General features: G+C 44.4%; 1 protein-coding gene across 1 annotated transcript in view; it reads left to right on the top strand.

Annotated features, from left to right (window-relative positions):
- Nup210l (nucleoporin 210 like) overlaps positions 1-16,142 on the top strand; it is a 76,716-nt gene that overhangs the window by 22,637 nt on the left and 37,937 nt on the right. The window contains exons 9-16 of the mRNA XM_045138011.1: positions 228-334; positions 1,688-1,828; positions 2,845-2,982; positions 4,482-4,637; positions 7,303-7,501; positions 10,979-11,124; positions 12,840-13,061; positions 14,409-14,582. Of these exons, the coding sequence (XP_044993946.1) occupies positions 228-334; positions 1,688-1,828; positions 2,845-2,982; positions 4,482-4,637; positions 7,303-7,501; positions 10,979-11,124; positions 12,840-13,061; positions 14,409-14,582 (1,283 nt within the window). The remainder of the gene's footprint in view (positions 1-227; positions 335-1,687; positions 1,829-2,844; positions 2,983-4,481; positions 4,638-7,302; positions 7,502-10,978; positions 11,125-12,839; positions 13,062-14,408; positions 14,583-16,142) is intronic.

Here is a 16,142-nt window from a genome sequence, read left to right as displayed (position 1 = left end):
TTTATTTTTATTTATTTGAGACAGAAAGGAGAAAGAGAGAATGAGAATGGGTGCACCAGGGCCTCTATCCACTGAAAACAAACTCCAGACTCATGCGCCACCATGTGCATCTGTCTTATGTGGGACCTGGAGAATCGAACCGGGGTCCTTAGGCTTCACAGGCATGTGCCTTAACTGCTAAGCCATCTCTCCAGCCCTACTCTAATGTTTTTGTTTCTTGTGTATAGGTTTCACCATTTATCCTGGAAACCGATGGAGTTTAGAAGTGGGACAGGTGTATGTCATTACAGTAGAAGTGTTTGATAAAAGCAGCACGAAGGTCTATATTTCAGATGTGAGTCTCTCTTTCTCTCTCTGTCTCTGAGGCAGGGGCTCAGGTAACCTAAGCTGGACTTGAATTAGCTAAGTAGCCAAGGAGAACCTTGAACTTGTGATCCTCCTGCTTCCATCTGCGGAGCGCTGAGGTTACAGATGTACACCACCACCATGCATGGTTGTGTTTGGTGCTGGGAATGGAATCAAGGGCTCTGCATGTGAGGCAAGCCCTTGTCCACTGTCTCCCCAGCCTGCTTCACCTGTTTAATGGAACGTCTTTTCTTGTTGTCCAGATTTTACTTCCTTTTTTTGTTTTTCAAGGTAGGGTTTCGCTCTAGCCCAAGCTAACCTGGAATTCACTATATAGTCTCAGGCTGGCCTCAAACCCACGTCAATCCTCCTACCTCGGCCTCCCGAGTGCTGGCATTAAGGCATGTACACCACACCCGGCCAGATTTTACTTCTTTCAGTACATGTCAGTAGTTCTATCCTAGAGGCCTGTGTGAAACCAAAAGTAAAACTGTCATTTGGTCAGAAGCATAGAAAGAAGTTGATGAGGGCACCAGAGATGACACCTTAGCAGGAATAGATCCTCACTATAAAATAATACACTTCAGAGACAGCTGTAGTATTTTGTGGTGGTGAGATTAATGTTAATATCAGGTGAGAAAGCATGTACTTTTTTCTTTTTCTTTCTTTTTTTTGGGGGGGGTTTCAAGATAGGGTATCATTCTAGCCCTGGTATTCACTATGAAGTCTAAGAGTGGCCTTGAACTCACAGCGATCCTCCTACCTTAGCCTCCTGAGTGTTGGGATTAAAGGGGTGCACCACCACACCTGGCTCCATTTTAAAATTAGATCTCCCGGTCGATATTGTATATATGTAATTACAATGATTGTAATGGGGAGGTAATATGATGGAGAATGGAATTTCAAATGGGAAAGTGCAGGGGTGGGGAGGGAGGGAATTACCATGGGATATATTTTATAATCATGGAAAATGTTAATAAAAATTAAAAAAAATAAAATAAAATTGTATCTCCCTAACTTTGAATTTCCATGAGGGAAAGCCATTTTGTTCCTACTTCTTCATCCCTTAAATGCATGACACCAGTTTTGCTTCTTTTTTTTTTTTTTTTTGGTTTTTCGAGGTAAGGTTTCACTCTATTCCAGGCTGACCTGGAATTCACTATGTAGTCTCAGGGTGGCCTCGAACTCACAGCGATCCTTCTACCTCTGCCTCCCAAGTGCTGGGATTAAAGGCGTGCGCCACCGCGCCCGGCTATGACGCCTGTTTTGCATATGCTTTGGTAGTAAAACGACTTTAGGGAAAGAATATGTCCTCATGTTTGTGTTGTCACACTGACTTCAGAATCTCAAGATCACACTGAGCTTTCCAAAGCTGCACTTTGAAGACCAGCTGAGCACTGCGAATGGGTCTTACCATGTGGTAAAGGCCCTGAAAGATGGTGGCGTGGTGATTAATGCTTCCCTAACATCCCTACTTCCTCAGGTAGGAGGAGTTCAAACGTTGGTCTTTGATCCTAAGAATATAGGAAAGGGGCCTGGGGGATGGCTTAGCAGTTATGGCGCCGGGGTGCCACCACACCTGGCTTTTTCTCTCATTTTTTTATTATAACTATTTATTTTATTTACATTTATTTATTTATTTATTTAAGAGAGTGAGAGAAAGAGGCAGATAGAAAAAGAATGGGTGCACCAGGGCCTCCAGACACTGGAAGCAAACTCCAGATGCATGTGCCACCTTGTACATCTGGTTTATGTGGGTCCTGGGGATTTGAACTGGGTACTTTGGCTTTGTAGGCAAGTGCCTTAACCACTAAGCAATCTCTCCAGCCCTTTTCTCTCATTTTGTTGAGTTAACATTTTGTTGAAATTAACAGTTCCCTTATATAGAAGATGTTTTTAATTTCATGAAGTCCTAATTGTTGATTTTTGGCCTTATTTCCTGAGTGACTGGAATCCCTAATTGGAAACTTCTTACCTATGCCTATATGTTGAAGTCTTTTTCCCTACTTTTTCCTTTAGCAATTTTAGAGTTTCAGATGTTATGTTAAGGTCTTTCTTTGATCAGTGGAGCTGATTCTTGATTCTTGGAGAGAGGTCAAAATCTGCTTTCATTATTCTACATATAGATGTCCAGTTTTCCCAGTACCATTTGTTGAGTATGCTATCTAAGGGGCTGGAGAGAGAGCTTACAGGTTAAGGTGCTTGCCTGTGAAGCCTGAGGACCTAGGCTCGATTTCCAATTACCCATGTAAGCCAGATGCACAAAGTGGTGCATGCATTTGACTTTGCAGTGGCTAAAGGCCCTGGCATGCTCACTCTCTTCTCTCTCTCTATCTCTCTCAAATAAATAACCTAAAAGGAAAATTTTAAATATATATGCTATCAAAGAACTTCTGTGTCAGAAGTCAGATGGTCATAACTTCATAGTTTTTGCTGATATTTTTGGTATATAGTAAAGCTCACAAAATGTATTTTGTTCTTTTTTTATGGTTCCTATAGAGCGGCAATACTCAGCCTACGAAATCTCCAATCAAACACCAACAGGAAGTGAAGATATATTTTCCCATCAAGCTTACACCCAGCTTTCTGGCATTTCCATACTATCCTCTGGGACCATTGAATCATTACCAAGTACAGGTGTGGTATCCTCTAATATTGATGTCCACGGAGGGATATGTCAGTGTTCCTAATAAGTTAATTTATTAATTTAATTTTTTTAAATTTATTTGAGAGCAACAGACAGAGAAAGAGGCAGATAGAGATAAGGAGAGAGAATGGGCACGCCAGAGCCTCCAGCCACTGCAAACAAATTCCAGATGCCTGTGCCCCCTTGTGCATCTGGCTAATGTGGGTCCTGGGGAGTTGAGCCTCGAACCGGGGTCATTAGGCTTAACAGGCAAGCACTTAACCCTTAAGCCATCTCTCCAGCCCTATTAATTAATTTTTTTGAGACAGTTTCTCATGTATCCCATACTGGCTTCAAACTCTCTATGTAGCTGAGGATGACCTCAAACTTCTTCTTTTTTTTTTTTTTTTTCTTTTGGTTTTCCAAGGTAGGGTCTCACTCAAGCTCAGACTGACCAGAAATTCACTGTGTAGTCTCAGAGTGGCCTAGAACTCACAGCTATCGTTCTCCATCTGCCTCCTGAGTGCTGGGATTAAAGGCGTGCGCCACTACGCCCGGCTGCCCTCGGCTTCTGATCTCCCGCCTCCACCTCCCAAGTCCTGAATGTAAAAGTGTGCGCTGCCCTGCTCGGATTATGAGGTGCTGGGCGTTGAGCCCCAGACCTTGTGCAAGTGCTGTGCCAACTGAGCTACATCCTCAGTCCCAATGTACTGGAATCCGATTGCTGAATCTTAGCACCCTCCAGATCTCCGTAGTGTGACAGCTCAGTGTCTGCTGAGCACCAGTCCAAGGCTCAGTGTGCTTTCTGCTCCCGTGTCTTTTTGTTTTGTTTTTCAAGGTAGGGTCTCGCTCTAGCTCAGGCTGACTAGAATTCATCTCAGGATGACCTCTTCCTCCGATGATCCTCTTACCTCTGCCTCCCTTCATAGTGAATTCCAGGTCAGCCTGGGCTAGAGCCAAACCCTACCTCGAAAAACCAAATAAATTAATAAATAAAATAAAATAAAGGCATGCACCACCACGCCCGGCTCACATGTCATTTCTTTGTGGGTTTGTAAATCTCTGTCACGTTCCCTTGGGCCCTTTTACTGGGACACTCACTCCTGTCCTCCCTCCAGTGTTACTCTTGATCTTTTACCCACTTTACTGGACCTTCACAGTCTCTTAATGCGTACAAAGATAATTTATTCATTTATTTATTTTTGGTTTTATGAGGTAGGGTTACACTCTAGTCCAGGCTAACCTGGAATTCATATGTAGTCTCAGGTAGCCTCGAACTCATGGTGATCCTCCTACCTTTGCCTCCAGAGTGCTGGGATTAAAGACATGCGCCACCACACCTGGCTTCCTTAATTTGCTTAAAGAACAAAACCAACCATATCTATGATATGAGAGGGTTCTTTTGTTGTTGAATACTCCAAAATTGCAGCAAACGTGATATGGGTTTGATATTTTTTAGTTAAATTCCCTTTTTCTAGAACAGTAAACATGAGACTATGCTTGCTCACAGGTGGAAGGTGGCAGTGGCAACTTCACCTGGGCCTCTTCGAATGAGACAGTGGCTCTGGTCACCACCAAAGGAGTAGTGACCGCAGGTCAGATCGCGGGGAACAGTACCATTTTGGCACGAGATATTCAAAATCCCTTTCGATATGGGGAAATCAAGGTAAGTGTCTCTTCAGAGAAAAATTATAACTGTTTTTTTTTTTTTCCCCGAGGTAAGGTCTTGCTCTAGCCCAGGCTGACCTGGAATTCACTATTTAATCTCAGGGTGGCCTTGAACTCACGGTGATCCACCTACCTCTGCCTCCTGAATGCTGGGATTAAAGGCATGTGCCACCACGCCCAGCTACATTATAACTTCTAAAACACTAATATCTAAATTTAAGTTCAGGAACATTTTTTGTTTATTTTTATTTTTTTGAACGTGATAGAGGAAGGGGAAGAGAGAGAGAGAATGGGTACACCAGGGCTTCTTGTCACTGCAAACTAACTCCAGACATGTGCACCCCCTTGTGCATCTGGCTTATGTGAGTCCTGGGGAATCGAGCCTCAAACTGGGATGCTTAGGATTCACAGGCAAGTGCTTAACCACTAAGCCATTTCTCCAGCCCATCAGGAACATTTTTGAAAATATTTCTAGTCCAACTTGACTATGTAAAAATGTGACTGAAGAGATTGCTCAGTGGTTAAAGGTGCTTACTTACAAAGCCTGATGGCCTGGGTTCAACTCCCCAGGACCCACGTAAAGCCAGATGTACAAAAATGCACGTGCCACTTTGTGTACCTGGCTTTACGTGGGTCCTGGGGAGTTGAACCCAGGCAGGTAGGCATTTAAAAGAAAATGTAGGGCTGAAAAAAAAAAAAAAGGCTGGAGAGATGGCTTAGTGGTTAAGTGCTTGTCTGTGAAGCCTAAGGACCCCAGTTCAAGGCTTGCTTCCCCAGGACCTACATAAGCCAAATGCACAAGGTGGTGCATAAATCTGGAGTTCGTTTGCAGTAGCTGAAGGCCTTGGCACTCCCATTCTCTCTTTTTCTAACTCTTTCTCTCTGTCTGTTGCTCTCAATAAATAAATAAAAATAAAGCAAAAAAAGTTTAAAAAAAAACACCTTATTGAGCAGCAATAAACATGGTTGAGCATGTACTTCTAAGGAAATGAGATGAGTCCTTTGGATATATGCCTAGGAGTGCTATAGCTGGGTCATATGGTAGATCAATCTTTAGCTGTTTTAGGAACCTCCACACTGATTTCTGGACCAGATTGCATTCCCACCAACAGTGTAGAAGGGTTCCTCTTTTTCCACATCCCCACCAACATTTATGATCATTTGTTTTCATGATGGTGGCCAATCTGACAGGAGTGAGATGGAATCTCAATGTAGTTTTAATCTGCATTTCCCTGATGACCAGTGACGTAGAACATTTTTTTAGATGCTTATATGCCATTTGTGTTTCTTCCTTTGAGAATGCTCTATTTAGCTCCATAGCCCATTTTTTGGTTGGCCTTGAGCCACTGTAAACAAACTTCAGACACATGCGCCACTTTGTGCATCTGGCTTACATGGGTTCTGGGGAATCAAACTTGGGTCCTTTGGCTTTGCAGGCAAGCACCTTAACAGCTAAGCCATAATTTAGTTTTTTGTTTGATTTTTTTAAAAATATTTTATTTACTTTGCCAGTCTCTCCAGTTCACAAGCACTTGCATGTTTGTTTGTTTTGTTTTATTTATTTATTTTTTTAAGGTAAGTCTCACTGTAGCTCAGACTGACCTGGAATTCACTATATAGCCTTAGGGTGGCCTTGAACTCATGGCAGTCCTCCCAAATGCTGGGATTAAACGCATCTGCCGCGATGCCCAGCCCTAATTTAGTTTTTTGAGAGAGAGTAAAATCATGCCAGGGCCTCTTGCTGCTGCAAATTAACTCTGAATTCACGTGCCACTTTGTGCATCTGGCTTTACATGGGCACTGAGGAATCTAACCAAGGCCTGCAGGCTATGCAATCAAGTGTTTTAATCACTGAGCCATCTCTTCAACTCTTTTTTATTTTTTATTTTTTTGGTTATTCAGGTAGGGTCTCGCTCTAGCCCAGACTGACCTGGAATTCATTATGTAGTCTCAGGCTGGCCTAGAACTCACAGTGAGCCTCCTACCTCTGCCTCCTGAGTGCTGGGATGAAAGGTGTGTGCAACCTCGCCCAGCCCAAACATTTATTTATTTATTTATCTTATTTATTTATTGGGGGGGGTTGAGGTAGGGTCTCACTCAGGCTGACCGGGAATTCACTCTGTAGTCTCAGGGAGGCTTTGAACTCACGGCAATCCTTCTACCTCTGCCTCCCAAGGGCTGGGATTAAAGATGTCTGCCACCATGCCTGGCTTTATTTATTTATGAGACAAAGGCCACAGCCTCTTGCCACTGAAAGTTAACTACAGACACATGCGCCACTTTGTGTATCTCGCTTTACGTGGGTTCTGGGGGATTGAATACAGGGCTGCAGTTGTATAAGCAAATGCCTTTAACTGCTGAGCCATCTATAGCCCCTCAAAAAAAAAATTTTTTTTTTGGTGTTTTTGAGGTAAGGTCTCAATGTAGCCGAGGCTGCCCTAGGTCTCTCTCTGTAATCCCAGGCTGGTCTTGAACTCACAGAGATCCTCCTATCCCTGCCTCCTGAAGGCTACGATTAGAGAGGCATGCACCATCATACCCAGCTTATATATGTTTAAATGATTTCTTCTAAAACCTCCCTAAAATATGAGCTGTTTTTCCTCCAGAGTGGTTCATTGATCTAAGGGTAGGATTATCACTTAGGACATGTCTTTTTCTTCCAGGTATATGTCATGAAGCTGAACAAAATGGAGCTGCTGCCATTTCGTGCTGATGTGCAGGTGGGCCAGATCATAGAAATCCCCATCGCAATGTACCATGTGAACAAGGAGACCAGAGAGGCCACTGCCTTCTCGGACTGCTCTCATTTACCCTTGGATGTCAACTCAGAGAAGCAAGGAGTCTTTATTCTTTTCAAAGAAGGCAAGACTAGTCTCTTCTTATTTTCCCTCTTCCTTTATCAACAGCTTAGAAACTATCATAGTTTAATTTTTTTAATTTAATTAATTAATTAATTTGCAAGCAGAGAGAGAGAGAAAAAGAATGGGCACACCAGGGCCTCTAGCCACTTAAGAAAAACTCCAGTCTCATACACCACCTTGTGCATCTGGCTTATGTGGGTACTAGGGAATCAAACCTGGGTCCTTTGGCTTCTTAGTCATTCACCTTAACCATTAAGCCATCTCTCTAGCCCTCATAGTTTAAATTCATAGATCTTTTTCATTCTGTCTCTTCTTTGTGTCTCTAACTCTGTGTCTGTCTTTCTCTCTTTTCCTCTCTCCAGAATCTTGCTGTGTATCCCAGGCTGGCCTTGCATTCATAATTCTCCTGTTTCAGCCTCTTGAGTGCTAGGATATAGATATGTAACACCATAGCTGACATCTTTCCTTTATAATACTGCTTTTTTAAATTATTATTTGTGAGCAGAGAAATACAAACAGAGAGAGAGAGAGAGACAGAGAGTATGGTTGTGCCAGGGCCTCCAGCCACTGCAAAGGAACTGCAGACAGATGTGCCACCTTGTGCATCTGGCTTATGTGGATCCTGGAGAATAGAACTCGGTTTGTGAGGCTTGACAGGAAAGCACAGTAACCACTGATCCACCTCTCCAGTCCATAATACTGTTATTTATTCCATCAGCTGCCTTGAAGTAGAATTTGCTCCTTCGTATGAATGTACACACCAAGGCAGAGGCGTTGCAAATACTGGCTCAGCAGGGTTTTCAGGTCAGGTCCTGGGAAGATCTGCCTCTAGCTTCAAGTTCTTTACTCCTTCTCCTTCTTTCTTTAATAAAATAAATATGCCCTTTTTCTTTCTTTCTTTCTTTCTTTCTTTCTTTCTTTCTTTCTTTCTTTCTTCCTTTCTTTCTTTCAGTAGGGATTGCTTCTAGGGCCTTGCACATACTAGGTACGTGCTCTACCACTAAGCTGCATCCTAAGCTCTGTCATAATTTTTTTTGAGGTAGGGTCTCACTCTATTCCAGGCTGACCTGGAATTCACTATGCAGTCTCGGGCTGGCCTCGAACTCCTGGTGATCCTTCTACCTCTGCCTCCCAAGTGCTGGGATTAAAGGCAAGGACCACCACACCTGGCTCTGTCATATTTTTTTAAATTTTTATTAGCATTTTTCATGATTATAAAAAAATATCCCATGGTAATTCCTTCCCTACCCCCCACACTTTCCCTTTTGAAATTCCATTCTCCATCAATATTTTTTTAAAAAGGAGTGTAATATCAGCAGGCATGGTGGTGCATGCTTTTATTTATTTATTTTTTAATATTTTATTTATTTATTTGAGAGAGGGAAAGTGACAGAGTGAGAGAGAGAGAGAGAGAGAATGGGTGTGCCAAGGCTTCCAGTCACTGCAAACAAACTCCAGATACATGTGCCACCTTGTGCATCTGGTTTACCTGGGTACTGGGGAATCAAACTGAGGTCCTTTGGCTTTGAAGGCAAGCACTTTAACCGCTAAGCCACCTCTCCAGCCCCTGGCACATGCTTTTAATCCCAACACTTGAGAGGCAAAAGGGAGGAGGATTGCTGTGAGTTCAAGGCCACCTTGAGATAATGTAGTGAATTCCAGGTCAACCTGGGCTACAGTGAGACCCTACCTTTAAGAAAATGGCGGGGGAGGTGCTTGGGAGATGGCTTAGTAGTTAAAGCACTTGAGTTTATTTCCCCAGGACCCATGTAAGGCCAGATGCACAAAGTGGGACATGCATCTACAGTTCATTTGCAGGGCTGGAAGAATGGCTTAGCAGATAGTGCACTCACCTGTGAAGGCAAAGGTCCCAGGTTCAATTCCCCAGGACCCATGCATGCATATTCATGTGTGTGTACATGTATGTGCAGGTGTACATGGAGGTCAGAGGTTGACATCACATGTCTTCCTCCATGGCTGTTCACCTTATTCTTTTTTAAAATATTATATTAGGGCTGGAGAGATGGCTCAGTGGTTAAGCGCTTGCCTGTGAAGCCTAAGTACCCCGGTTCGAGGCTTGGTTCCCCAGCACCCACGTGAGCCAGATGCACAAGGGGGCACACGTGTCTGGAGTTCGTTTGCAGTGGCTGGAAGCCCTGGTACGCCCATTCTCAATCTCTCTCTATCTCTTTCTCTCTCTCTAGCACTCTCAAATAAATTAATGAAAAATGAACAAAAAAAATTTTAAATAAAATATTATATTAATTAATTTATTTGAGATAGAGTGAGAGGGAGAAAGAGGCAGATAGAGAGACTGGGAGAGAATGGCCATGCCAAGGACTCTAACCACTACAAATGAACTCCAGACACATGTGCCATCTTGTGCATCTGGCTTTATGTGGCTACTGGAGAATTGAACCTGGGCCTTAGGCTTCACAGGCAAGTGCCTTAACTGCTAAGCCATCCCTCCAGCCCCACCTCATTCTTTGACACTGGGTCTCTTCCTGAACCTGGAGCTAGAATACAAAGCCCTGTTATTTTTCATCCAAAAATTTTTAAATATTTTTTGTTCATTTTTTATTTATTTATTTGAGAGTGACAGGCACAGGGAGAAAGACAGATAGAGGGGGAGAGAGAGGATGGGCGTGCCAGGGCTTCCAGCCTCTGCAAGTGAACTCCAGACGCGTGCGCCCCCTTGTGCATCTGGCTAACGTGGGACCTGGGGAACTGAGCCTCAAACCAGGGTCCTTAGGCTTCACAGGCAAGCGCTTAACCGCTAAGCCATCTCTCCAGCCCATTTTTCATCAATTTAATGACAGTAGTAACATCTGATATTTCCTTGCCTTTTTTTTTCCTTTGGTTTTCGAGGTAGGGTCTCACTGTAGCCCAGGCTGACCTGGAATTCACCATGTAGTCTCAGGATAGCCTTGAACTCACAGTGATCCTGCTACGTCTGCCTGCATGCCCAGCACCATCAAATTATGAATGCACAGTGGACTAACCCATAGTTTAGATCAGAACCCTCAAGATCCTGCCCCAAATTTGAGAGGCTTTTCTTTGCCAACAGAACAGAGCCAACATCCTTTTGTTAGTTGGTTTGCTTTATTTTTCAGGAGGTAAGGTCTTACTCCAGCTTCTAGCCCACTCTGAAGCTGGAATTCACTGTGTCGTCGTAGGCTGGCCCCACACTCATGGTGATCCACCTACGTTGTCCTCCTGAGTGCTGGGATCAAACGCGCCACCATGCCTGGCTCCACACTGGTTTTGGAGACAGGGTTTCATACTAAACCTAAAAAGAGTCAGTTAGGCCAGCTGGCTGGGCAGGAAGCCTCAGGGATCCCTGGCCTCCACCTTCTCGGGTTGGCCCGCTTGGCTTTTGTGCGTGTGCTGGAGCCCTCAGGTCCTCGTGCTTGCAAAGGCAGGCCCTCCGCCCACTGCCCGTTTCCCCAGCCCTGAGAGCACGAGTTTTGATTGACAGGAATTAGAAGACGTGGACCAGCACACTGTTCCAGCGCACACATAGCAGCCACAGCTCCAGGCCACACTCTGGTGACAGTCAGCGTGGCTGAGTATGAAGGCCGTCCAGGGAGCAGTGCCACGTTTGCTGCCTATGAAGCGCTGAAGGTAAGAGATTTCACTGTGTGCACGCCCTGGTTGCCAAGCAGCAGTGCACTCTTCACATACCAGGTGCTGGATTTAGATCTCAGCTCTCCCATCAAGCCAGAGTATCAGGGAGTTTGCGCTCATGTTTCTTTAAAAAAATATATTTACTTAGGGTGCTGGAGAAGATGGCTTAGCACTTAAGGCGTTTGCCTGCAAAGCCAAAGGACTCCAGTTCAATTCCCCAGGACCCACATAAGTCAGATGCACAAGGAGACACACGCATCCGGAGTTCGTTTGCAGTGGCTGGAGGCCCTGGAGCACCCATTCTCTCTCTCTCTCTCACTCTCTCCCTCTACCTCTTTCTCTCTCTCTCAAATAAATAAATAAAGTATATTTAAAAATATTTATTTATTTGAGACAGAGAAATAGAAGCAAATAAAGAGAGAATGGGCCTGCCAGGGGCTCAAGCCCCTGCAAATAAACTGCAGGCACATGCGCCACCTTGTGCATCTGGCTTGTGTGGGTCCCGGGGAATTGAACCTGGGTCCTTAGGCTTAATTACGAAGCCATCTCTCCAGCCCACATGTTTCTTGAATGAAGACATTCAGGAATTTCTTTCTTTCTTTCTTTCTTTTTTTTAGATAGGATTTCGTGTAGCCCAGGCAGACCTTGAACTTGAGATCTAGCTGAGGATGACCTTGAACGTTTCCACCTCCAGAGGGCTGGGGTTACAGGCATTTACTACCATGCCTACTTTCATGCAGCACTGGGCATCAGCCAGCGCCTCATGCATGCTAGGCAAGCAAAGCACTCCACCTACAGAGCCACACCCAAGCCCAGAGCATGCAGGAGTGTCTTTTATTTTCCATTTGCAGGTTTAGATTTTGCCTTTCTCTTTTTGTTGTACTTGATGTATTTTGCTGCGTATGTGGGTTTGTGTAGTATGTGGTGTGTCTGTGCGTGGTTTATGCACATGTGTGCCCCCACACACCCCCTGTGCATACGTGTGCGGAGGCCAGAGGAAGGTAATGGGTGTCCTCAGTCCCTCTTCTGCTTCGTTTCCCTGAGAGTCTCCACTGGCCCTGGAGCCTATGTTTTGTACACACTGGCTGACAAGGGAGCCTCAGCAATCGTCCTGTCAAGCTCCAGCCCAGAACTGGGGTGATAGGGATGTGTGGCCATACCCAGCTTTTTTTTTTTCTTCTTCTTTCTTTTCTGTTTTTCAAGATAGGTGTCGCTCTAGCCTTGGCTGACCTGGAATTCACTATGTAGTTTCAGGCTGGCTTCAAACTAACAGCAATCCTCCTACCTCTGCCTCCCAAGTGCTGAGATTAAAAGTGTGTGCCATCACACCTGGCATACCTAGCTTTAAAATATGTATATATTTAATTAATTTATTTATTTGAGAGAGATAAAGAAGCAGATAGAGAATGGGCATGCCAGGGCTTCTAGCCACTGCAAACATACTACAGATGCATACACCACCTTGTGCATCTGGCTTTACATGGGTCCTTGGGAATCAAACCTGGGCCTTAACCATTAAGCCCCCATTTTTGATGTTGCTCTTGTTTGTTTTTTGAGGTAGGGTTTTGCTGTAGCCCAGACTGATCTGGAATTCACTATGTAGTCTCAGGGTGGCCTTGAACTCACGCCTGGCTCTGAGTGACTATCTTAACAAATAAATAAGGTAATATAAAATATAGCTCCCCAACTAATCAGGATCTGATTTCTCCGAGGCTGTAAACCCTGTGGAAGTAGCACTGGTGACATGGCAGTCTGTGAAGGAAATGGTCTTTGAAGGAGGCCCTCATCCATGGGTCTTGGAACCTTCCAGATTTTTTGTGGAGCTGAGCATGGAGAAGACAGAGGAGATTAGAGTAACAGAAGTCCGGCTGCCAGCGAAAAGAACACAGAAGCAGTACATCTACCAAGTCCTGTGCCTGGATGTAGGGGCTCAAGTAAGGGAGATGGTGTGCGCAGCCTAAGCGTGCGGTCTACTGACCTTACTGTGAACGCCTTCGTCCTTCTGCCAGCCCTTTTCAAGTCACAGCACATTCAGCTTGTGGGCTACAGAGGAAAAGGCTAAAGCTGGGCGTGGTGGTGCACGCCTTCAATCCCACACTTGGGAGGCAGAGGTGGGAGGATCATCTTGAGTTCAAGGCCACCCTGAGACGACATAGTGAATTCCAGGTCAGCCTGGGCTAGAGTGAAACACTACCTTGAAAAACCAATAAATAAATAAATAAATTCAAATAAAATAATAATAAACTTTAGCCAGGCATGGTGCCTCTCACTACATACTTTATTCCAGGTCTGCCTGGGCTAGAGTGAGACCTAACTTAAAAAAAATAATAAAATAAAATATTCTTTTTATTTATTTATGTTTTCCAAGGTAAAGTCTTGCTGTAGGTCATGCTGACCTGTAATTCACTCTGTAGTCTCAGGCTGAAACTCATGGTGATCCTCCTACCTCTACCTCCCAAACTCTGAGATTAAAGGCCTGCACCACCATGTCCAGCATTTTCTTTTTTCCTTATTTATTTATTTTGGTTTTTCGAGGTAGGGTTTCACTGCAGCTCAGGCTGACCAGGAATTCAGTACATACTTTCAGAGTGGTCTCAAACTCACAGCAGTCCTCCTACCTCTGCCTCCCAAGGATTAAAAGTGTGTGCCACTACGCCTGCTCTCTTTTATTTTTTTTAATATTTTATTTATTTGCAAGCAGAGAGAGATAGAGAGAGCAGAGAGAATGGACACACAAGGGTCTCTAGCCACTGCAGACAAACTGCAAGTCCATGTGCCACTCTGAGCGTCTGGCTTTACAGGGGCACTGGGGAATCGAACTTAAATTGTTAGGATCTGCACACAAGAGCCATAACTTCTGAGTCATCTCTTCATTCCAAACTTCATTTTTATAAACAGGAAGAAAGGAAGGAAGGAGTGAGGCAGGGAGAGAAGAAGGAAGGAATCAACAGTCACAACTTTAGGGCCTGGGGAGATGGTTCAGCAGTTAAACGTGTTTGCTTACAAAGCTTGACATCCCAGATTCAGTTCCCTAGCACCCACATAAAGTCAGACAGGTATTTGTTTGCAGCAGCAAGAGACCCTGCCCCACCCTCAAACATGTGCACTAATTAGTTTAATTTCAAAGAAAGAAACATGATGACTTTTAAGGGATTCATCTGAGTATAATACCGGAGGGACTCACCCTAGAATGGAATTCTCATAATTCTGATAGATTTAGATTAGCGTGACGGACAACCAGTGTCTGCGCAAGATGAACTCCTGCTGGTCTTTCATTAAAGGTGCTCACGTTGCGGATCGGAAATCACCCGGGTGTCCTGAACCCTAGCCCAGCTGTAGAGGCTGTGCAGGTGCACTTCCTATGTGCCCACCCTGCCAGTATGTTGGTAACCCCAGTATACAGGGTAGCAGATGGCACCCAGCCATGTCCTCTGCCCCAGTACAACAAACAACTGGTAAGTACAGACTGGTTCTGCGGCTGTCCTTGGGGAACTCGTGACTTGCAAGCTGTGGAGATATGCGATCTGAAATGTAGCTGCTTGTTTGTTTGTTTGGTGTGGGGAGTTGTTTGTTAACCTTTAAAAAAAACATTTTATTTACCTATATATTTATCAGAGAGAGGAAGAGGGAGGGAGAAAGAGAGAGAGAAGTAGAGAATGGGCACACCAGGGCCTCCAGCCACTGCAAACGAATTCCAAATGCTTGTGCTTCCATGTGCAACTGACTCTGTGTGGGTATTGAGGGATCAAACTTGGGTCCTTTGGCTTTGCCAGCAAGAGCCTTAAACACTAAACCATCTCTCCAGCCCTTGCTAACTTAAAAAAAAATATCTTTATTTATTTGAGAGAAAAGGAGAGTATGGTCGTGCCAGGGCCTCTAGCCACTGCAAAGGAGCTCCAGACGCATGAGCCCCCTTGTGTATCTGGCTTACATGGGTCCTGGAGAATCAAACCTAGGTCTTAGGCTTTACAAATAAGCACCTTAATTGCTAAGCCATTTCTCCAGCCCAAGTTTTTTTTTTCTTTTTTTTTGAGGTAGGGTCTCATTCTAGTCCTTGCTGTCTTGAAATTCACTGCATCCCAGACTGGTCTTAAACTCACAACAATTTTCTTGCCTCAGGCTTCCAAGTGCCGGGATGGGCAGGCGTGAGCCACTGTGTCCCGCTTTGTTTTAAAATCTTTTAAATTATTGAGTAGGCTAGAAAAGATGGTTCAGCTATTAAATGTTACTTGTTTCCAAAGCCTGTTGGCCTGGATTCAATTCTCCAATACCAATGTAAATCCAGACACAGAACTTGGCAGAAAGCCGTGCATGGTGGCACATGGCTTTAACCCTAGCTCTCAGGAGGCAGAGGTAGGAGGATCGCCGTGAGTTCAAGGCCACTCTGAGACTACATAGTGAATTCCAGGTCAGCCTGGACTAGAGTGAGACCCTACCTCAACCCCCCACCAAAATAAAACTTGACACAAGCACCTGATTCTGCTGTGTCCCCTCCCCCCCACATATGTGAAAATAAATAAATAAATATATATATATATATATACATATATATATATATATATATATATATATATATATATATATATATATATATTCTTTTTAGCTGGGCGTGATGGAGCATGCCTTTGCTCCCAGCACTCAGGAAGCCAAGATAGAAGAATTGCACTGAGTTCCAGGCCACTCTAAGACTATATAGTGAATTTCAGGTCAGCCTGGGCTAGAGCAAGACCCTACCTCCAAAATAATTTATATGCGTATGCGTGTGATAAAAAATATAATTTTTGTTGTTGGTTTTTCGAGGTAGGGTCCCACTCCAGTCCAGGCTGACCTGGAACTTACTATGTAGTCTCAGGGTGGCCTCGAACTCACAGTGATCCTCCTACCACTGCCTCCCAAGTGCTAGGATTAAAGGCGTGTGCTACCATGCCTGGCAGGTCTGTTTAAATATAACAAAGGCCTGGATAGTGCTTGAGTTTCTTCTCAGGAGCCAGGGTACCAGCTGCAGCCGCTGCGTC

The sequence above is a fragment of the Jaculus jaculus genome, chromosome 19 (genome assembly GCF_020740685.1).
Source record: "Jaculus jaculus isolate mJacJac1 chromosome 19, mJacJac1.mat.Y.cur, whole genome shotgun sequence".
NCBI lineage: Eukaryota > Metazoa > Chordata > Mammalia > Rodentia > Dipodidae > Jaculus > Jaculus jaculus.
The sequence above is the reverse complement of the archived record's forward strand: the minus strand, read 5'-3'. Positions and strand labels throughout refer to the sequence as shown.